General features: G+C 33.4%; 3 protein-coding genes across 5 annotated transcripts; 2 read left to right on the forward strand and 1 right to left on the reverse strand.

Annotated features, from left to right (window-relative positions):
• The first annotated feature begins 3,189 nt into the window (after positions 1 to 3,189).
• On the forward strand, positions 3,190 to 9,055 carry LOC120272372. Its single transcript, XM_039279195.1, has 6 exons — positions 3,190 to 4,579; positions 6,982 to 7,037; positions 7,134 to 7,367; positions 7,603 to 7,891; positions 7,977 to 8,173; positions 8,377 to 9,055. The coding sequence occupies exons 1-6, from the start codon at positions 3,668 to 3,670 to the stop codon at positions 8,564 to 8,566; spliced, it is 1,878 nt and encodes a 625-aa protein (XP_039135129.1). The 5' UTR covers positions 3,190 to 3,667; the 3' UTR covers positions 8,567 to 9,055.
• Positions 9,056 to 10,090: 1,035 nt separating this feature from the next.
• LOC120272650 (inactive leucine-rich repeat receptor-like serine/threonine-protein kinase At1g60630) lies at positions 10,091 to 14,308 on the reverse strand. The gene is given in 4 exon segments (XM_039279524.1): positions 10,091 to 11,302; positions 11,951 to 11,952; positions 12,862 to 13,010; positions 13,012 to 14,308. Coding segments are annotated over 4 exon segments (2,070 nt in total). The 5' UTR covers positions 14,245 to 14,308; the 3' UTR covers positions 10,091 to 10,616.
• Positions 14,309 to 20,442: 6,134 nt separating this feature from the next.
• Positions 20,443 to 22,913, forward strand: LOC120272369. 3 transcript variants are annotated; one of them, XM_039279189.1, is made up of 7 exons: positions 20,443 to 20,701; positions 21,156 to 21,258; positions 21,680 to 21,727; positions 21,851 to 21,952; positions 22,042 to 22,135; positions 22,214 to 22,379; positions 22,630 to 22,913. In XM_039279189.1, the coding sequence occupies exons 3-7, from the start codon at positions 21,707 to 21,709 to the stop codon at positions 22,694 to 22,696; spliced, it is 450 nt and encodes a 149-aa protein (XP_039135123.1). In that variant the 5' UTR covers positions 20,443 to 20,701; positions 21,156 to 21,258; positions 21,680 to 21,706; the 3' UTR covers positions 22,697 to 22,913. The 3 variants fall into 3 exon arrangements, with proteins under 3 accessions (XP_039135123.1, XP_039135126.1, XP_039135124.1); XM_039279192.1 differs by having other exon boundaries at positions 21,156 to 21,190; XM_039279190.1 differs by lacking the exon at positions 20,443 to 20,701 and adding an exon at positions 20,833 to 20,870.
• Positions 22,914 to 23,117: the final 204 nt, after the last annotated feature.

The following is a 23,117-nucleotide window of genomic DNA, read 5'->3' on the forward strand; positions in this document are numbered from 1 at the left end:
TCATATGTCCATTCTTTAAGTGTTTACAGCTCTTAAAGTGGAGAAGCAAAAATTGAAGGTGTTATTCAACACTATTAAAAAAAACTTTGATTTTTGGGTGTTTCCAAGGGGCAACTAGAGTGATCTAAGAGAGTCTATGATCTACCTAGGCTTCGGCAAAATTTGCATGATGTTTTGGAGCCATCACATAAGATGAAGCATCTCACCTTCCTCTTTAGGGTCATTTCAGTTCAGTTTTTAATTTTTATGTCTTCTTATATTCACACCCAATGAATTGTTTATTTTATATATATAAATATATATTTCTCTTTGTATTTTATTGTTGTCCGTCTTGTCACTCTCTTCTCTAATGTAATCCATGTATTTTTTTTTTTATCTTATTATTAATATATATATAGCTTATCCACCTTATAAAAAATTATTATTATTATTATTATTATTATTATTATTATTATTAATGAAAATGAGCTGTCCGGATCTTGTGTTAGCCCATAACCTCTAACTAAATACTAAATTGGAGTATGGTTATCCAACTAAATTCTTTAATTAATTATTTATTTAATTATTTTACAAATAAAATCAATAAAACTCTGAATTAATTAAATAGTAAATGTTTAAATGTTGTCATTTATTCTAATTAATATTAAGTAATCTAGCTCTTAATTCCCCCATAATAATTTCAAATGGCCAAATATTATCCCAAGCTCGTTTTATAATTATTAGTACAAAGGCAAGTTAAACATGTCTTAATTTTACATAATTTAGTATAATAATAATAATAATAATAATAATATTATTATTATTATTATTATTATTATTATTATTATTTTATTTTACAATAAGTGCAATAGCCCCAACTTAAAGGTTTGTCTAGGACAAGTAAATGCTGAGATAATTAGTTATGGTGGTTTATTGATACTTTAGGAACTTATTAACTCGGACAGTATCATGAACAACACCTTACTCAAAAATAGTAAATGAACAATATTCAAGAGTAAAGTTTCGATTCTGTGTTTGTCTATTCACTGCCCAAGTGACAATCCATTAGCTAATGGTTGTCTCTTATAATAATCTTCTAAATTTTAAAATAATTCATATGTGAAAATTTTCTAATTAAATTATGGTTAAATAGGTTAACTCATGCCAAAAAAGGTGACTTATATGCTTGGGGTTATTTCACTTAGTTTTCTTACTATGGTTTATGTATAATAGTTTTTATTAAGGTTGCATTGGGCTTGAAATTGGTGCCTAGTTAGCTAGTTCCCCATAAGCCCATTTTTTGGGCCATGATTTGGACCGAATCAAACCTAAAAACTCGTATTAAAACATAAAAATAAAAATAAAAATGTTAAAAATCTTATTAAATCCACAAATTCTAATTTTTAAAATACATCCGCAATTTATATAAAAAAAAGAGGTCCAAGAAGAGTTTTGTTTTTTTTGGGGGGGTTTGAATGTCTCTGTGTGAATGAAAAATTACTTGTATACCCCTACAAAAAATGATTTTTTAAAAATAGTTTTATGGAAAATTTTATTTCCTTAGATACCCCTCAACTAAAACCAATATACATTTCATATTAATTTCAAACCTAAAAGTAAATAAAAACAATATACATGGGTATATAAACAAGTATGATTTTTTTGGGGGGTATTTTAGTAAATAGCTAGTTTAACTAAGTCATTTGCTTTTGAAAAAAATTCTAATTGCTCAAAGAAAACTCAAATTTCTTCCCTTTGGCACATCACATGTATTCCGTCCAATTATATATTTATTTTCTAGCATTAATATTTTGGATTTTTTCATATAAAAATGTGAACATGGCCTCTAATTCAAACCCACATTAATACTAAACTCATATTTTAAAATTTTAGAATTCTTATGTTACTTTGCCAGTATAGTTTTGAGATTATTCAGTTCTTTAATATATTAAAATCACCTTGATTAGTGAGGAAAAAATAATAACATTAATCAACAATTAATAATTATTATCTTTCAAATAATAGTTTATAATTAGATATTTAGCCAAAGAAAATTATAGCCTAACAGCACACTGTGAAATGTATTAATATAAAACAATCAAAAGATCTTGAGTTTAAATTTGGTTAAAAATGATGGTGATAACGGTTCCTAAGTGTGGATTTAAACTTATAACTCGAATCCCATGTCTCAATGTGAAAACGTATGGGCTAAACGTTCATTTTTTGCCCTGTGTGCACGTCATTGACAGCACTTGTCGCATGTATCTTCCTCTTATCAACTTAAACATAATGAAGTGTGAAAGCCATTGATTAACTTGTAACAAAATAATATTCAATATGATAAATTCATTAAAATTGAACTTTAATAATAATAATAATAATAATAATAATAATATGTCAGACCAAACCAAAGCTTAATAAATACAACCCAGTCTAAGTCTACCAAACCCGTTGGATTGAACAAGCAATGGAAGTTTATTTTGAATATTTCTTTTACCATTTAATTGATCCAATTGATTACATGCCATAATTATGTCTTACAAGGGTAAGACCGTCATAAGGTTAATTAAATACTTAGTCCAATTTCCACAAATCTTTCTAAACGCGTTCTTCGTGACCATTGATAATTCAATGGAACAATGTAGAATTTTTTCATTTAATTATCAATTTTTTCAATTTATATTATATATATATATATAAGTAGAGACAAAAACAAACATCAAATAAATAGTAAATACGCCAATGACTTATTAATCTATTAGCATGATCTTTAATGTAGAATATTTGTATATTACAGAGGAGACGGATTCAAAGCTCAGTATATTAAGATTGTAACTCAATGTTTGTGCAAGCTTGTAACACATTGTCTACCTTTCATTTAAAGAAAAATAGTATTCACAAACTTTCATAGATATATGAACTGTTAAATTTTCAATCAAACGGTCATTCAGATAGTATTTACAGTACGGAAAAATTGAGGATGTATATATATATATATATGTGAATGATGTTAACATTTGCAAGGGTGCATTCATAAATATACGAGGGCAAAAATATATCCGTTAGAAGTAGGGCATGACCCTAATTTCATTTTTTTATTAAACTAAAGATTAAATATCTTATTATCCTAATCACATTAGTAATTCAAATCAGGGAAAGTACATCAATTTTCATTGGTTTTAGTTTTATAATAACTCCCATCACACTAAAACTCAATTAACAATTAAATAGTTTACATTACCCTAATCACATTACAAGTTAAAAAAATTAAAAATTAAAATAATCCAGAGCTCACCACTTGGCTCCAAACCGTCCGATCACCAAAATCTCAAACTGCCACGTGGCACAAGATTAAGCCCCCAGTGACCAGTCAACCCGACCAAGCAAACCAGTCTCTCTTCCAAACCAAACCAAAAGGCAAAGTTCAAATCCCTTAACCCAATTCCCCAAAACACCCTTCCCATTTCCCTTAATTTACGTAACTACCCTCTTCCCCACAAGGAGGGGCATGAATGTCATTTCACACCCCCAAACGCATTCACCCCACGCCTCCTCCTGATCGCCGGCGCCCAAGCCGCAACTATCGAAAGCAACGATTTTCCCATTTTGACCTCGTCTTCGTCCTTTTTATAAATACCCCCCCGCCTTCTTCTCTAATTCCCAAACACGAAGACAAAGAAGAAGAGAGATGGGCGAAGAGGTGGCGGTGAGAGAACCCATGGACGCCACTCCCCCCGCCGGCGAGCAGGCCATCTCCGATCATGAGCTGCCGGCGGAGAAGCCCATCCCCGGTAAGCAACTCTCTCTTCCTTCCTACCTTCCCCGACCGGAAGCTCCACCAGGCCTCACTCGCGTCCCTTCCGATGGACCCCATCCGATCGAGCGAGCCCTCTCGGATTCTTCCTCGGCGATCGATGTCTCCGCGCTTGGGAAGTACATCCGTGACCGGGGGAATAGCTTCTCGTCGGCGATTGTGAAGCGGATCTCATCTCTCCGGGAAGCTGATTCTCCGGCAGCCGTGCCACCGGAGGTGACGGAGTTTCATCTCTCTGGGTTGAAGGTGATCGTGCAGCTGAAAGAGGAGAAACAGAAGATGAACGGCGGTGATCAGCTCGATCTGAAGGGGCAGATCAGCTTCTTCTCGAGATCGAACTGCCGTGATTGCAGCGCCGTCCGATCGTTCTTCAGGGAAAGGGGCTTACCCTACGTGGAAATCAACGTCGATGTGTTCCCTGAGAGGGAGAAGGAGTTGGTCCAACGTACGGGAAGCGCAGCCGTGCCGATGATTTTCCTCAACGAGAAGCTTCTCGGAGGTCTCGTGGCGATGAACTCGTTAAGGAACAGCGGGGAGTTCGATCGGAGGGTGTTGAAAATGGCCGGCGAGCGGTGCCCGGAGACGGCGCCGAGGATTCCGGTGTACGGCTTGGATGATGAGGATGGAGTAGGGGGTTTGGATTCGATGGTGGGGATCGTCCGGGTGTTACGGCAGCGCGTGCCGATCAGAGACCGGATCACGAGGATGAAGATCGCGAAGAACTGTTTCTCCGGCGGCGAGATGGTGGAGGCCATCATTCACCATCTCGATTCCGGCCGGAAACGGGTATCTCTCTTCCTTCTCTATCCTCAGTTTGAATGAAATTTCCAATCTTGATGCAATCTTGTGGTGTTTGATCTAACGGTATGGTAGCCTCGTTAGTATAAAAAAAAGTTTTGGTTCGTTTCATTGGTTCGTTATGGGAATCCATTAAGAATTAGGGAGATATTTGAGTAAAAAAAAGACTTTTTTTTTTTCTTAATATTGATTAGTGAGAATTGAAAAAAGAGATTCCTAGAAGAGGGTGGGTCAGACTATAGGCAGTTAATGAGGGTATATATATTATGTGTGGATGTTTGGGGCCCCTAGTGGTTTTTTAGTGGGAATTTCTTTTTCTTGGCATGGCAAAGACTTTTTTTGAATGGTTATGCGTTTTGTGGGGCAGAGTAATTGGGTGATATATCTTGCACTGATTTAGGAGAGTAGTGATTATAGAGGAAGAGGTTGATGGGGATTCATTGCTAGGATAGCATGAGGACCGGCATGAAAAGATGTACCCCGCTCTCTCTCTGTTTAATTATTTGATTTATTTATCCACGTTGTGCCACATGACCGTCATCTAGATTTTGTCAAACTATTTCTTTAATCAACAAACATGTCACTTGCTATGTTTGATTAAGACTATATATATATATATATATTTTTTTTCTATAATATCTGTAATTAGTAAACAAAATTTTTCAATAACAATCTTTCATAAATAAATATGCAAACCAAGAGAATTTTTGTCTATTAGTACTAAATCTTTTTCCATAGAGTATTTATTTCGGAGTGGACATGCAAAGCTGCAATCGAACTCGATTTTATGTAAAATTAAAGTATAAATATTTATTAAGTATACTCACTTCTATCTATATTATTGATTTTTTTAAAAAATATGGGTCTTTGTATATATATAGTATATATATATATATATAATATGCAAGAATCTAGGTATAGTTTTATTTTAAAAAGAAAATTCAGGTCTTAGAGAAGTATAAAGACAATTGCAATTTATGCAACAGTATATCACATATGTGTAATTATGAAGTTTTTACAAGGATAAGTGAAAAATAAATCCATGAAAAAGTTCATAGGTAATAAATAAATAGGGTATTATAAATTTTTTTTTGGAAACGGGAACATCACGGGGCAGCACTCGCTGTTATCTTCAGCTATCCTTGCGTTTGAGTTTTCCACGGACCTTGTGAAGGGGGGCCGGTGGAATCTAAGATAATTAAAAGTCACAAGGTATTGCTTGTATTTCATTTCGTAGGAGTTAAAGAGAAATTTAGTTCTATGCATCTGATACTTATCCATCTGCTAATATAATATAATCACAGGTCACTGTCTAACCTTTTTGTCTCCGCTTTAGAGCTCTTTTCTTTTTCCACAACGGATTAGAGTTTTTGTTTGTTTGCTTGGATGTTAGGCATTAATCTCAGAACATACTATCCAATGAATACTTTATATTGACATATACATATATTTAATTTCATTTGGTCTAACCTTTGCCAAGTTGCACATACCCTACTAATCTTTGTCAAGAAGAAAGAGACGAATCTTGTTTCAAGTTTCAACGCCCTAGTTTTGGCTCGATCTCCTAAGATAGTTGTCTTCATGTTTTGTATTAAACAAAGGAAAAAGAGCCGTTTTCTTTTGTTTAGTTCAATGAACAAGATTAGCAAATTAAAGGGAATTTGTTGCTTACATGTTAGTCTTCTATCATTTTTCTTTCTTTTTTCTATTTTTATTTTTTATTTTGCACTATGTTTATTCTGAATGTAGACGACTTTGTTTTCTTGCCTTTATTTAATTTTAGACATAATAAAAAGCCATAGTTAATCTATATATCTTTGAATTAGATGTCATGTTATCCTTGATAACTAAGCATCTATCCTTGCTCTTGAGGTGCTGTTTAATCCAGTTTTATTCACATCTTTTAGTTTCTCTATTGAAAAGTCCATTGGTGCATTTGGCACATCACTTCTTATTGTTCGTTTACTTCACCAGATGTCGGAATGGATAAGATTGGTTCGAAGCCTATTGGCTATAATATATGTTTTAGACCTGCTATTTCCCAGCCGTCCCTACAAAACAAGCAATACCAACTTGGGTAGTGGTGTAGTACTACTATTGACATACCTACCTAACCTGCAAGAAATTTCTCTTCAAAGTTCAAAGAACAAAACTGAAAGAAAACATAAAATAGGAATATTGCAAGCTTGGGCAGAAGGAAATAAATGCAGCATGTGCTTTCATACCTAAACATGGGGAATTGGTCAATACCAAACAATAAATTTTAGATCTAAACTAAGATAATGTTTGTGTCTACTTTGCAAAATATAAAAGTATCCTTTCATGATTAATTTTCTTATTGCCTAACCTGTGACGTAGTAGCTAATTTGTGTACTATTTCCAACTTGCAGGCAATAGAGATTGGGAGAGAGCTTGCCAAGAAGCACTTTATTCATCATGTTTTTAGGTGAGCAGCCACTCATGCCAGCTTATTAAAGTTTTGCTATTTGAAATTCATTGTCTCTCTTGCTAATAGCGTTGTTAATTTCATTTCTCCTTGCAGGGAAAACGATTTTGAAGATGACAACCATCAATTCTACAGGTTCTTGGAGCACGACCCAATCATTCCCAAGTGCTTCAATTTCAGGGGATCAACCAATGACGACGAGCCTAAGCCAGCTTCTTTGGTTGGTCAGAAGCTCACCAAGTTGATGTTTGCCATTCTTGAAGCTTATGCATCCAATGATAGGCATCAATTGGATTATACCCGCATTGGTGCCAGTGAGGAGTTCAGAAGGTATCACTGCCCCAATACCTTAACAAACCTAAGAAAAACACTTGTTACTCAAACTACTGGATTAGGACAATGCCATGTTTATGAAAATAATTGCATTTCATTCCAAACCAGTCCTATACACTAGACAAGGAACAAAGATGCATTTCAAAACCCTTGCTTTACACTTGAGTTATACTGTGATCTGTTGTTCTATTGCACTAGTTTGTACAGAACTAAAATTTTAATTTCTAAGCAGGTATGTAAACCTGGTGCAAGACCTTCAGCGAGTCGACATATTTGCTCTCACAACAGATGAAAAGATGGCCTTCTTCCTGAACCTATACAATGCAATGGTGATCCATGCCGTCATAAGGCTAGGCCCTCCGGGACTCATTGATCGCAGAGCATTCTTCAGTGAGTTTCACTACATAATTGGTGGCTATCCTTACTCTCCATCCACCATCAAGAATGGCATTCTCAGATCAAACAGAAGACAGCCTTACTCCTTGGCCAAACCCTTTGGTACTGGAGACAAGCGCTTAGAGGTACTTACATTGTCTTCCCAAATTTCCTTTAAGCTTTTTATAGGAATAACTAACAAGCAACCAATGGCTTGACAAATTCATGTAGTTGGCTCCTCCCAAGGTGAATCCCTTGATACATTTTGGACTATGTGATGGAACAAGGTCAAGCCCTGCAGTTAGGTTCTTCTCAGCTCAAGGTGTTGAAGCTGAACTTAGATTTGCTGCAAGAGAATATTTCCTTGGTGATGGTGTTGATGTGGACTTAGAGAAGAGAACTGTGCATCTAACCAGGATCATCAAATGGTAAGCTCCATTTCCCACAAGAACATTTTTATTTGTGGGAAATATATTGGGGAAGTGTAGTTTATACAAATAGCATTCCCAATTATTTATGTTTGTTCTTCTTGGTAAGGGATTATTATACATAAAGCTGAAAGTATCAACCATAGAGTTAGTTTATTGAAACACATGAATAATTGTACTGATTCCTTTAAATTATAAAACAGGCACAGTGCTGATTTTGGACAAGAAAAAGACATATTAAAGTGGATCCTGAACTACTTGGATGCAAACAAAGCAGGACTACTGACTCACCTTTTGAATGATGGTGGCCCTGTGAATATTGTTTACAAAAATTTTGATTGGTCCTTGAACTCCTCCTCACACTCCTCCCACACCACCAAAGTTCTCCCTTGAAAAGTGAAAGATGGAGTGGATTGCAGAGCTGAATGTTTCTTGTGCCTGTCTTAATTAACTTAATGGCAAGAGCACCAGGAGATAGAAACAAGGAAGCTTTGTGGAGTTATATATAGTATACTACTCTTTAGCCTTGATTTGGTGTTGTTGTGTATATATAATATTAAAAGAGAAATTAGGTTTGGGGTGCTTGATTTATTGGTGTTCATATGCTGATTTTTCTTGTTATGATTTATGAGATAAAGAAAAACAATGCTGAGTGATTAAAGAGAGATTGAACATGAGAGTGCTGGCTGGTTGGTTGGTTTTTCTGGCATTTCCTCTACTTTGATCATTGTTGTTGTTTTTGTATTTAATTTTATGTGTTGGTTGTTAAATCTAAATTTATGTAAAAGCATTTGAGCTTTTGTCAGGCTGTTCTTAGAAATAGCCCTAAAAATATACTCTGGTATTTTTGGTCCATTTGGAGAGAACTTCATTTTTTTTTAATTCAGGAATTGGGCCATTTGATAATAATAGCTTTTATATTTTATAAAAACAAAAAGTTTTTTTATATTATTTAGATATATATAAATATTGAGGTTGTGGAAAAATATATATATATATATATATATAAACATGATTTACATGGTGCACAGAAAAATATACATTTTTTATGATAAGTATATATATATATGCTTCCCTATTATGAATAAATGAGCAACTTCAGATCCAATAAACATAGATGTTGTGAAATATATGCAAGCAGCACATTGGTCTAGATAGAAATTGGGCCATTTGATAATAATAGCTTGATTTATGGAGATCTTGTCTCTCCATGAAAGAACAGCATCTTTGCTTGCTGCAACGCAAGGACACCCCAGCATGTGTTTCTCATTTGCAATGTTTTGCAACTCCCAATAACACAATAATATGTATTATTATTTAGTTCTCACATGCTATCAACTACATTTTACTCACATGATCGTTGTCATAAAATCTATCTGGAATATTATATATATATATATATATGACCTCTTCCATTTGTTTTTGCCGAAATGAACGATTAGATTGCTGCATAAATTTTGATGGGACAAGTGGGGGGTGAGACCCCGATTATACATGAACACTGGGATCATCAGCACATAATCATTACTTACACTCTTAAATATGTGTCATCGCCTGAAAAATTTTAACAGAAACTCAAATACCTATAGAACACTTTGTTATATCACCTCTTCCTTTGCAACATGAGATCATGAGGCTACATGCTTCCCACTTTTGCAGCTCAGTTTGTTCACACCCAAGTCCCAACCAATAAAAAAAAAAAGGAAGCCCCCTCCACATACTTTCACAGTTTCACATTTCATAATTCACCCTATTACCTAATAATACCAAATTATCAAAGATGCCATATTTTACTAGTCAGCTTCTCTTTTATTTTATTTTTAAAAATTTATTGCAAAATATCTAAATATTAAAAAGAAAAACTGTGTATCTTCATATCAAACGACCCCACTTTGCTTGTTTATTTGACCCCAAGTAGAAAAAATAACACTTCCCACTTCTTTCAATTTAATTAAACAACTTCAATATTTTTAAACTAAAATGAAAGGGAAATTATTAACATATATAATGTCAATTCCTTTCTGTTCTCCCAACCATCCAAATCCTGATAAAGATGTCTTGAAGCTCCCCATACTTTTGGTGTCTTTTCATTTATAAAATAAACACATTAACTGTAATTTTTATCATCATTTTCAATCACTTTAGGGACTTCCAAACCCTTCTTCACTTCTTGATACTTTTCAAGAAATGAATGGCCCTTACCATCTCTATAGTCCTACCCAGGTAAAATCTCAACCTTTTTTTTTTCCACATTCTTGAAATTTCAAACAAATAACACCAGTAAATAAAAACCCACAATTGAAACAACCAACCTAAACCCTTCCTAAACCCACACCCACACACACTTTAACTTTTACTTCTACAACACAACGTTGAAGAAAACCATCCCTCATCAGCTCTAAAATCTCCGTTTCTAAAATCACAAAAATCTAAAAAAAAAAACTCAATCTCTCTCAGAGTGATCAGACCCAAGTTCTCTGGGCAAGCTCTGCACCGTATCCGACCACCTGGCCGGAGAATGATCACTACTATTAGACGAAACCAACGCCTCCGCCCTCGCCTCCCTTATCATCTTCAACACCTCCTTCGCCCCCGGCCTCCTTTCCGGCGCCACACTAACACAGGCCATTGCCACATTCACCAATGCCCCAAGCTTTTCCTCCGACCCCTCATTCCCCGACACCGCCACCGTCTCATCACCGGACTCCATCTCCTCCTCCCTCACTGACCTCACCCACCTTGCTATATCAGCACCATGCTGCTCCACAAGATCTTGAAATGGTGTTTTTCCGGTGAGCAACTCCAAAAGGAGAACTCCAAAGCTGAACATATCAGAGAGATGAGTGAAATTTTTAGCACTAGTGGAATTGTGTCGACATTCGGGAGCTCGATAGAAGAGGGATGAGGAGGGGAGGGGGTCATCGGAGATGGGAGGATGAAGGTTGGGGATCAAGGAGTAGTCAGTGAGGCAGGATTCGAAGTCAGGGCCGAGGAGGACATTGGAGGATTTGAGGTTGCCATGGAGCATTGGAGGGGATGAGGTGTGGAGGTATAGAAGCCCAGTGGCTACATCCTCAGCTATTTTCAAACATGAGGTCCAATGGAGAGGTTTTCCCGCTCCCAGTTGCTCTTGAACCTGTTCAACATCATGAGAAGGTGTCAATTGATACATGCTGTTTAAAACATCATGTTGCATATACATTTACTCATGGTTATGTATTTGGATTGACTTGTTCTTAAGACAGTTTTGGGTATTGGACATGCTTACAGTAACCAGAGAGCAGTTATGAAAAAAATTTAAAAAACTACTTGTATTACAACAGTAAATCATACAAACCTTATATTATATTCGACTAGTATAATTATATGGTAAATGAACATCCTTATGTTCATCTAATATATATATATATATATATATAATTGACAAATGTGAAGGAAAGTGATTTACTTCTCCCCTGGGACTGGGAGTGGTTTAATCTAATTTGCATGAGTGTGCTTATTTTTAATAGTTGAACTTTTAGTTTGCTTAACATGCCATTGTAAATTCTGATGAAACAATATCCTACATGTGTATGACTTTGTTTTTGTTTTCTACATGGATTGTCATGGCACTAAAGTGTAATTTACATAAACACACATAAAAAAAAAAATGGAAATTCCAAGATACCATTGATAAAATTAAAATGATAAAAATTAATGATAAACTGAAGCTAAGTTATAATGTTTATTAAAATTTCTCAAAAAAATGTCTATAAAATAATTTAAATCAAAAGATACTACTAATTTGTATACTGTAACTAATCAAAGTCAAAGCTTTTATTCTAAGTATTTATGACAGACTTGTGATGCAAATGCCAGTTAGACAAAAATAAAATAAAATAAAACAAATATGAGATTTAGATCAAATAGTAACAAAACAATAAAGCACTGCAAGTGCATGTGTATATATATGAGTAAATGAGTGCAACAAAGTATACATTGATGAAGGTTGTTTGGATTTGAGGAAATGAACACAGTGGGCCTCTCATTCCTTGTTCTCTCTTGAAGACAATATGAAATGGTAAAAGAAAACACTGCAGGGAGAGAAAGCACAGAAAACAGTGTGGGAACATAAAAGAATGAGCCAAAATCCCTTTTTTTTAACTTTTCAATCTAATAAATAATTACAAATAATTCCAGAAAACTTTCACAAAAAAATATAAAATGATTATAAAATTTTAAAAGAACAATTCAAAAACTGATCTTTTAAAAAAATATATATATTTTATTTACAGGGAGGAGGCACGTGAGCTCCTACATAACATCCAGACCAATAATTAGAATAATAATTTTAAAAATTTCCCCCCAAACCTCCCACATCATTCTTTCAGATTCTCTACTAAACAGTAAACACTTCCAACAATTTATTAATTTTTCAAAAACAATCATTTTACTAATAACTAGATTAATAGAAGAAGAATTTAACAGAAAATTTAAATAATAATATAAACATAAAATTTGAGTCAAAGAGAGGGTCAAAATCGCAAACTGACACGGTGTCCACATCACGAGGCAAACACATACACAGTAACACAGATGTCCGTACACCGCAGCAACACGAATCACGAGGCAATAAATTCAAATACACCGCGGGAACAGTTTAAACAACTAAAAAGAGCAGTAAAGACAAAGAAAGGCGAAGGGACAACGTACCGTGAATGAGAGAGAAAAGACTACCATTGGGGAAGTAATCGTAGACCAGCAAGCGCTCTTCTTTGGCTTGGAAGTAGGCTCGGAGTGGAACCAGGTTCGGGTGTCGGACCCGACCAACTTCCTCGATCCGCGCCCGAAACTCATCCGAACCCTGGGAATCCGGAATCTTTGAGACGTTTCACAGTGACGATGAAACCCGTTTCCATAACGGCCTTATAAGTACTTCCAGTCGTACCCCTTCCAAGCGTTTCCGCTGAAGCTCTCAAGAGATCTTCTAAACTATACATTTCCTCCCCGTTTCCCCCGCAAAAAACGAGTTTCCCTAACCCTTCCGATTCCCATGCGAATCCCCGTTTCCCTACCTCACCTCGTTTCCCCGGTTCCCCACTTGGTCCACCTTCGTCTCCTCCTCCTCCTCCTCCGGCGACGACGATCTCCGGCGCCGCCGATGTCGATGTGGATTTCGACCTTGCTCTTCTGGCCTGATTATTGTTGTTGCTCTTGAGAATCCTTCGGAGTAGTATGATTAGGAGAACGGCGAGAAGTAGCGCTCCGGCTGTGGATCCGGCGATGATTCCGATGAGCTTTTTCTTGTTGTTCTTCTTCCTCTTGTTCGTTGATGGAGAGAGAGGAGAAGAGGCGATGAACGGGATCTCGGATGGTGAGGCGAGTGGGGTTTGAGAGCAAGCGAGCTTGATTGCAGCGCCGCAGAGGCTAGGGTTGTTGGAGAAGGAGGAGAGATTGAATCTGGAGAGGGACCGAGTGGTTGGAATCTCACCGTAAAGGGCATTGCCGGAGACGTTGAAGAACCGGAGGTTGGATTGGTTGAAAGGCGGGATCGTTCCGGAGAGACGATTGTTCTGGAGAAGCATCACGTATAAACGAGGGATGGTAGTGAGAGACGGAGGGATATCACCGGAGAAGAGGTTATCGGAGAGAACAATGACCTTGAGGCGGTGAAGCTCAGCGATCTTCGATGGGATGTGGCCGGAGAAGCGATTGAAGTTGAGATACAGAGATTTGAGGTTGGAGAGATGGGATAGATCAGGGATTAGGCCGGTGAAGGAGTTGGATTTGAGGCTGAGAACGCGGAGCTCGGCGAGAGGGGTTAGGGCATCAATGGGGATAACTCCGGTGAGATTCAAGAACTCGAGGACGAGCTTGGTGACCCTGCCGTCGTTGGAACACTCTTTGACGCCGAGCCATGGAGATGAAGGGGAGCAGAGGTCGGTAATGGTGGCACGCCGCCATGGCAAGGAGTTGTGAGGATCGACAGCGAGCTTGAAGGCGAGTAAAGCATCAGCATCGGTGGATTGGGTGAGATGGGGGAAGAGAAAGAGGGGAAGGAGGAGGAGCAATGGCGGTGAGAATGCCGCCATTGATGAGAGCTTGGAAGCTCTGAAGGTTTATCTCTATTGGTAATTATAATAAAGAAAACTATTTTATTTTTATTTTATTTTATTTTATTTTATTTATTTATTTATTTAATTATTTAATTTAAACTCGGGAAAAGAGTGAATGAGGGATTTAAAAGAAGGGGGGGGAGTTAATGTGGGAAGGTATTGTGAGTGAGGGAGTGAATGTGAAATGGAGGGGCTTTATTTATGAGAGCACATGCAATGGAGCGGGTGAAAAGAAAAAGGATTTTTTTTCTTTTTTCTTTTTTTTTTTCCTTTTTTTTGTTTTAATATAGGTAAAATATTTTGGATGTAATGATATGTTGGACTATATAACTGTATTTTCTTATACGCGTAGGATAAATGTAACTCTAGATTCTTGAAAGATCAAATTTAAGGAGTAACTATTGATGATTAAAAGAAGTTTTGATTTTGTGAGACTCTTGATTTTTGCTGCTGAAAAACCAAACAACCTGTAAAACAATCATTTTAATTCACTCATTTGATCGCTTTTGATTTTGTTTCATTTTGTTAGCTCTTAGGTGGTGTTTGGTTTAAAGTAATTGTAGATACTGTAGATTTTCAGTCAATGTAATTGAAAATACATAAATTTTAAATATAATGTAGTTAAATCTGATGTTTGATTAGATGTAATTGAAGATATTGTATTATAAGATTTTGTATTTAGTCTGAATACTTTGTAAATTCGAGATTAAAATCTTTTACATGCCAAATATTCTCTAATGTCATTTTAATGATTTTAAATACTGTATTAATTAGTCATATATACTAATATCTATCATTTTAATTATTAATTTTATTATTAAATTAGTTTTAGTTATTATATTTATTATTATATTTTATAATTTTTTTACATAACAAAAATATCCATAAATTTTTTATAATACTTGTTTTCTTCATATATATATATATATATATATATATAGGTCATAAATTATGCATGTGAAAAAGCTTAAAAATAAAGAATTTGGTTTTACGGCTGCTTTGGTGGTAAAACCAAATCTCTTATTAGATGTAATCTGAGTTTCTTAGATTTTTTAAAATCTTGAATCTCGTTCAATCCATGAGACCACCCGTGCAATGCTGTAGCTAACACGTTAAGCATCCCGCCTGGGGAGTACATTTGCAAGAATGAAACTCAAATCAAACATTGGATTTCTAAAAATCCAATAACTCAAGTCATATAAAGGTCTAGTCCTTTTTTCTATTTTGTTTTTCTCATCTCAATTAGCTTTGTATTACTGTTTTGTCATTATCATCTTGTAATCCTTTTGATTTTATCATTGTGGTTTATCCTATTTTTTTCCCAATATAAATAAATATATATATAGAGGTAAACTGTTTTGATGGAAATTATTTGTTTATATTGTGAAGATTATATTAAAAAAATGAGGAAACCTAGGAGCGTTTTCACTTATGTGATGTCATTTGATGTAAGACAAATGTTTCATTAGTTAATAGTTAGATAATCATACATGTCTTGGTGGCATATTACGTTGCAAATATATATATATATATATATATATATATATATATATATATAAAGAGAGAAGATAAAAATAATCATTTATTTTTTTATTAAATAAATTGTATAAAAGTTATGTAAAATTTTCCCCAAAATAATAAATAAATACATAGTATTTTGACAGTAATTTGTCATATTGTAGTAGGATGTTCATATTTCAGTTAAACCTAATAAAAAAATTATGATAATGAAAAAATTCAGACAAATCATATATTTGAATTTTTATTTCTCATAATTTTATATTTATATTTATATTTTTGTGCATAAATAGGTTAGACATTTTTTTCCCTAGAATATAATTAATAGAAATAAATTCCGAACAAAAATTGTTTAGTTATCACCGTATCCATACAAATATTAATATATACGCATATATTTAAATTGTGGGCATAAGCTATTTTAGGATTTTAAAAAAAATCAAATTTTTTAAACTTTGATTGAATAAAGAAATGTTAAATAAACTCTAGATTATTAGATAACAAGGAATCATACATTTTAACTTAATTAACATAAATGGAAAAAAAGAGGATATTATAAATACATTAATGAAGTGGAAAAGAATAATGCATGAAAAACATTGTAACAAGGACAATGAAATAAATCCAAATGGTTACAAGAACTTGAAAATTAAAATGAAGAGATTTGGTAAACTTAAGAGGCCACCAACACAGTATCCATTCATAAAACATGGCTTGTCCTCATGCAATCAAACAAATGTTTGATGTGTTGTCATATGGACCCTTTTTGTCTCTCTAATTATAAAAGTTTTGGTTGGTTCAAAGAGAAACATCCAAAATGGGAATGAAATTGAGAAATTCATATTGGTCGTTGGAATGAAGCAAATGCACTCCATCATTCCACTTTTCTTTTTTAATGATAAATTTGATTTTATCTTATAATTCTTCTTTTCATATATGCAATTTTATATGTTAAAAAAAATTAAAAAATAAACTTAAAATTGGGCCATCTTGATTTTCTAGGCATATTCACATATCAAAATGAAATAACAGATAAGCTCGGACCCGATTAAAGAGTTAGACTCTCTCATCCAATTTTAATATTGTCTCCTGAATTGAATAATTGATTTTTAAAAATTGTTTAATGAATATCAGTGATATCTTTTTTAGATTTTTTTTTTTACCTTATTATTATTTAAGTAATAATATTTAGGTCCAATTAATAAGTCGGATTAGTAATTTAAATGAGATAGATGCCAAGTTGGTATCAATGTCAGCATCCACGTCGTTTTTTATCTTAGATTTTTTTTTTTTAATCATCTAATAAGGGAGTTTGCGGTTTATAATTTAGAGTTTAGGGCTTAGGATGCTTAGAATGTAGGGTTTATGTTTTTTATTTTTTTAAATTTTGGGTTAAAAATTTTATAATATTTGGGTTTAAGATTTTAGGATATTAGAGTTTAGAGTTTATGATAAATCATTAAACTTTAAAAATTATAAAACAAAAGTTTAGATTATAAAAAAATAATTTTTTTTTTCTAAAAAAATGATAGATAAAAAATGACGTGGATGTTGATATGGACATCAACTTGGCATCCACTTCATTTGAACTACTAATTTGATTTATTAATTTGGTCTAAATAACATTACCTCTATTATCTTTAGTAGATTGTGTATCATCCTTCCTACTTAATTTTGTTTGTGTTTTAATTTTTAATTTTTTATGTTTTCTTTGCTATTCTTTATTTGCTTTATTTTTTTTTATCTATTTTACTATTTACAGTAAAAATCTGATTTATTTATTTTTATTAAAAATATTATAAATAGATTACAATATTTTAAGTTACTTTAAAACTTAATATTTAAAGCTATCTTTTTCCAAAATGATTTTACATCAATATTTATCAGACAAAGCAAGTCTGATGCATGCACACGTGCACACAAAATTATTGCATATAATTAATATTTGTTAATACGTTCACAAAGTGACAATTTAACCTTCAAAGCAAAGAACTATTTGAAATTTGAATATTGATAAATATTTCTCGCTTGGATTTTTTGTTAAATAAGTAAACCAAAATTTTCAGCACTCAATATGTTTTATTTGACTCAAAAATCTCTTTGTCATGAAATACAACAAATTCCCTACAACCATTTGTATCTTTTATTATGTTGACATTGAGACTGCAAACTATCTGCTTATTACTTGTCAGTTGTCGCTTTACACAGTCCATCAACCATTTTACTTTGATCATGAAGTAGTCTTTAAACTCCACAATCTTGGAAGATCTCTGGAATAATTAGTTTTGGTTGAGCTCTCCAAACCTACCACTTGGGAACTCTTAATAAAAACAATTATTTGAAATATTTGAATTGCAAAAAATAACCATATTTTTAAATTAAAAATATCATCTTGTGTTTGTGTTATTGGCAAAATCAATCACTTATTTCTCTTTTGAATGTTTGTAGCTCCTACAGATAAGAGACTGAAGATGGAACACTTAGATCAAGCAATAATAATAATAATAATAAAACATCAAGTTCTCAAGGCTTTTCATACGTGGCAAGCGTGACTTTGATATCTAGGTTTCACACTCGACCACTCGCATGTAGTCCATGACATTATCCTTTACTTGGGATGGAGAGCACCTCCATGTAGGGGTTCTCTTCTACTTTTGTTCAGATTTGATGGCTACTTTCGTAGCATTTTTCACACCCATTGGACTCTTGTTTCGGTTTCTGTTATGATTATGTATTGCTTATTTTTATTTTAATAAAATTATGTTTTATCTATTTTTTTATCCATGAATTATTTGAGAAAATTCTCCATGCCATACAACAAGGATTAAAACTTTTATTTAGTTGAAATTAGGTGCATCACGGAAGAATAACAAATTGCTTTTTTAGTCATTTAGCTATATCACCATGAAGTCTAATTATCACTTGTCTTCTCATTCTTTTTATTTATTTATTAGATAAAATGAACAAACTAAGCGCCAAGGTGTGCACAAACTTGAAATTAATTGTCCGATTTGTGTACATTCATTTGGCAAAAACAGGAACTAAATTTTCTTTTAAAATATTTCTTTTAACTGGATATGCATATTTTATTTATTTATTTATTATTTTTAGTGTTCAATTTCTAAAAATAGAGGAGTTAAGGCATGTTCATTTGGATTAAAGTGCTAGAAAAATAGATTGATTTCCCCCACTTCATATATTCATTTATCCTGAAGTGAGAGAAATGTTATTTCCGTCTAAGCTAAACCAAATGAGTAAATTTATAAAAACTCATTTCTCCCTTTTAAATTTTTTTTTTAAACCTATAGAATTTCTCATAACACTTAAATTTTCTATTTTTATTCTCACTTATCAATAACTAAACACAAAAAAGACTAGAAGTTATATCACTTCTTTCGGCTTCAAAAAATTGATGTATATTTTTTTTTCTCCGCTTCCAATCACTTTCCCAAATTCAACGGGCAATTTAAAGGGTAGGCTTAATTTGGTTTGCTTTGGATGTCTGGTTTCCAACAAGGCAAGAACTCAAGAAGTGGAAAGAGTTGAAGTGACGCTCACATGAAGAAAGGGGAAAAAATAAAGAAAAAGACAATTGAGAAGGTGCTTGTGAGTTCCCCTCGTAAACGGTGAAAGATATATAAAAAATTTTCAGAATTATTTGTTATATTATTTTTGTTTTTTTAAAAAAAAAATAAAGTCTTTGAAGTATTTTGAAAAATACTTGAATTTTATTAAGGCAGTTAAACATTTATGCAGGACATGCAGGTATTTTACTTAAAAAGAAAACCAGATACATTTTATTCACAAGTGACTTTAAGATTAGCAAATCACGAATAATCAAACATAAATATGCAAAAATCATAATTTCATTAAAAAAAATTGAAAGTGATTAGATAATTATGTAAGAAAATAGAAATAAATAAATACATAATGAAAATAGAAGAAAATATTATCCTAACCGTAGACAAATAATAGTTATCTTATTAGCAACAAGTGATGCTCCAAAAAACCAATTGATAAAACAAATCATTCATCCACAATAGCACGGTTAGAGATTAAAATGTGAGTGCTAATTTATTGACACGAGTTAAAAAAACTCGAGACTTAGTTTAATTTTTCTAGATTAAATATAAACAAGCCATAGACGCTCATCCAATATATTAAAAAAGATTCAAATTTTTTCACCCTATATATATAAAGAAAAAAAAATACCACAAATCACAAGTCTCTTCCAGAGTGATTCTCTTAAATAGTTTTATCTCATAAATTTTGTCTCAACAAACATGTAGAGATGAATCCACGCTAATCATCCCCATTTTTTCTATACATTTTGAATCATCAAATCCTCTTTACTTCTTACTTCAACTATAATAATTATTGACAAAATACAATAAAAACGTGTCACAGACATACCTATGTATAATTAAAATAAACTCAACAAGCACTTATACTCTTACTTTAAGTGAACTTTGGGATTTTATGTCGGATTTTTCTTAAAATAAACACTCTACGCTAAAAATCCAGTATTAATAGGTGACAAGAACATTGATTATTATAATTAAAAAAATATATAAATAAAATAATTAAAATAATTAATTAAAATAAATAAATAATTAAATAAATAAATAAAAATGTCCACCCGTGCTTGTGCCGCTCTTTGCCTTGTTTGAGGATCTCTCTGTCTTATCACGGGCTGAGTTCACCAAGTCCCCACACTTCGATACATCCAAATCCATCCTCTTCATCGCTCTTCTGTTCCTCCTTTTTCTATCAGATTGCTTCTCTTCTCTTCTCCAACTCTTCTTCTTCTTCTTCTTCTTCTTCTTCTCTTCAAGAGATTTGGATACTTGTTGCAAAATCCTCACTGGCATTGTCTTCTTTCTCCATCTCTGATGTCCCTCTCATTGCCACTCTGGTATTCTGTCTCTTTCATTTGCCCCCTTTTTCAAAGATAACTCTTTTGGTTTCTCTTTTTTTAAAAAAAAATTTAAATTTCTCATCTTCATTCTGTTTCTGTGCTAAAAATAGGTTCTTTCTTCTTTCTTTTTATCTTTTGATGGACTTGAAATTTTGCTGCCACGAAGGTTTTGTGTTTCTCTTTTACATTACTCTGCGAGTTTTGTTAATTGTATTGTGTTTTTTCTTTGGAGTGTGGAAATGCAAGATGTTTTTTTAATTGTATTGTGTTTTTCTTAATTGAGTCTATTAAATTTCTGGAATTTTGTTACTGTAAAGGATTTCTTCTTTCTAAAGATGCAAACTTTCTGGTTTCTTTTGTTTATTAGATTCTGCAGGAGTTAAACATTTTGTAGGATTTTCTTCTTTTTTTTTCCCAGAATTTATTCTCACAAAGCATTGCAAATTTGCAGGTTGTCAATCCAGAGAAAGCTAACCTCTGATTTTGGTAAGTGAAGGAACAGCCTTTCTTTTTCTCTCTTGGAAAAACAATTTGAAATTTCCAAAGAAAGACTGGTAGGTGTTTTGTTCTGATCTATGGCATCTTTATTTATGTATTTACTTATTTTTTGGGAATAAAAGTCTGTGGCATCTCTATCCATTAATTTCTGAGGCATGTCTTTATATATATAGATACTGACATGATTTAAAGACATAACAAATACTTTATCTATCTATAATAGTTTTAATATGAAGGATGTCTTACCTAATCAATCAATTTGCACTTTTCTTCTTGTGAGCTGCCCCAATAATCATATATTTGATTGAATTGTATTATTCCTGTTGATTATTAGGTAATACATTGGTATATTGGACCATTTCTGACAAGCCTTTGTGATTTAACATTAGTCTCGGATGGCATTACTTAGTTTTCATTGTTTTAAATGTCGATCAATGTTTGAAATATTTCAGCAATTAAGTTATCCAACTGTGGCAGGTCACTCGATTTTTTGGAGCTTTCAGAATGGTCGAGGTTTCGATGCAGGTAATAAGCAGAAAAAATTTCTTTGTTCATCTTTCATTGATTCCGTGATCTCTTGTAATTTATCGGTAATCCATAGTGAGGCAGTGAGGGTGTATGAGTTCTAGATGTATGCTTTCTTTGCAGAGCCAAATTGCAGGCACTGATAAAACAGGTACTGTGATTTTGGATATCGAAAACCTTGCTCTGCCGGCCGATAAATGCTGCTCTGGAAGTCCAAAGATGAAAGTAAGCAAATGATCAATTTCCCTTTGAATAAATAACCTCATTTACGTCGCAAAACAACATTGTGTTTCAACTTTTCTGTCATTCTACAGCGAGCACACTCTCGAAAAGGTTCATGCCGCGTGGACAGACGGAAAGGTGAAGAACAAGAGCCAGATGAAACACCGAAAAAGCTCATGGTTAAAGGTAATTATACTTGTTTTTTTAACTAAGATTATCATTCATCAATATTCTCGGTGACATTTATACATCAAACACGTCTAGTGGTGCCGTCCCAGCTGGAATTGTCGAAGCAGCCATTGGCACCAAACAAGGTAACAACTCCATTAAATAGCCCTTGTCTGCCGGAGACTGTTGACAGTAGACATAAACGATTTAGTCGTTTGACAACCATTCATCCGAAGAAAATCCTCCTATTTTTCGCTACAATGTAAGTATTCTCAGTACTCAAAGACATGATCAAAATCATGACTAACATTCTAGATCTAGATCTGAATCTTTGTGGGTCTTAAAATCATCGGCAGTAGGCCCTGCCAAGTAAAATGAACCCGAACAAAGTAACTTATCGATATAAAGTACATTGAATAGAGAGGAATGGTAAATATTAATTGTAATGCAGCATCATGGTCCCATTTCCAGGTAATCTTATTATGGTTGTGTATCTGCATTGTGTGTTGCAGGTCGAGCATGGGAACGATGATTCTGATTTATTTTACGCTCGGCATTTACCGAAGAGGTGGCATTTAGAGGTGGCATTCATTTATCATAATCAATGGAATTCATGGTTTGAATCTATCTCTGATTTGGGTGAGCTATGTATAAAGCTTGAAGGGATTGAATTTTCTTTTTTTTTTGGAGTTCTCATTCATTGTTGCATCTCATTGTCAGTTGAGTGTTCTTGACATCATGAATTGAATGTATTCATATTGCTATTGATTGGAACATGGTAAAAGTTTGGTTACATTGTGTTATTTTTATCCATTAGTAGTAATATTTTTAGTGTTTATAATTGTTGAGTATATTTATTTAAATAATCAAATTCTGAAAGATTAAGTTAGTGGGATAATTGTAGGGGAAGCTTAATTAACTCACTTGGTATTTTACATCGCTTTATTGGTGATTAATATGATATTAGCCTTAATATATTTAGATGTAGGTTAAATTAGGG

The sequence above is a fragment of the Dioscorea cayenensis genome, chromosome 11 (genome assembly GCF_009730915.1).
Source record: "Dioscorea cayenensis subsp. rotundata cultivar TDr96_F1 chromosome 11, TDr96_F1_v2_PseudoChromosome.rev07_lg8_w22 25.fasta, whole genome shotgun sequence".
Classification (NCBI taxonomy): domain Eukaryota; kingdom Viridiplantae; phylum Streptophyta; class Magnoliopsida; order Dioscoreales; family Dioscoreaceae; genus Dioscorea; species Dioscorea cayenensis.

Excerpts from the sequence above, each read along its gene's own strand:
- LOC120272372 (XM_039279195.1), top strand. The coding sequence starts at position 3,668 with ATGGGCGAAGAGGTGGCGGTGAGAGAACCCATGGACGCCACTCCCCCC. Across the intron at positions 7,368-7,602 it reads GCCAGTGAGGAGTTCAGAAG|GTATGTAAACCTGGTGCAAG; the intron begins GTATCACTGCCC and ends ATTTCTAAGCAG. Across the intron at positions 7,892-7,976 it reads CTGGAGACAAGCGCTTAGAG|TTGGCTCCTCCCAAGGTGAA; the intron begins GTACTTACATTG and ends AAATTCATGTAG.
- LOC120272369 (XM_039279189.1), top strand. The coding sequence starts at position 21,707 with ATGGTCGAGGTTTCGATGCAG. Across the intron at positions 21,953-22,041 it reads CTGGAAGTCCAAAGATGAAA|CGAGCACACTCTCGAAAAGG; the intron begins GTAAGCAAATGA and ends GTCATTCTACAG. Across the intron at positions 22,136-22,213 it reads GAAAAAGCTCATGGTTAAAG|TGGTGCCGTCCCAGCTGGAA; the intron begins GTAATTATACTT and ends AAACACGTCTAG.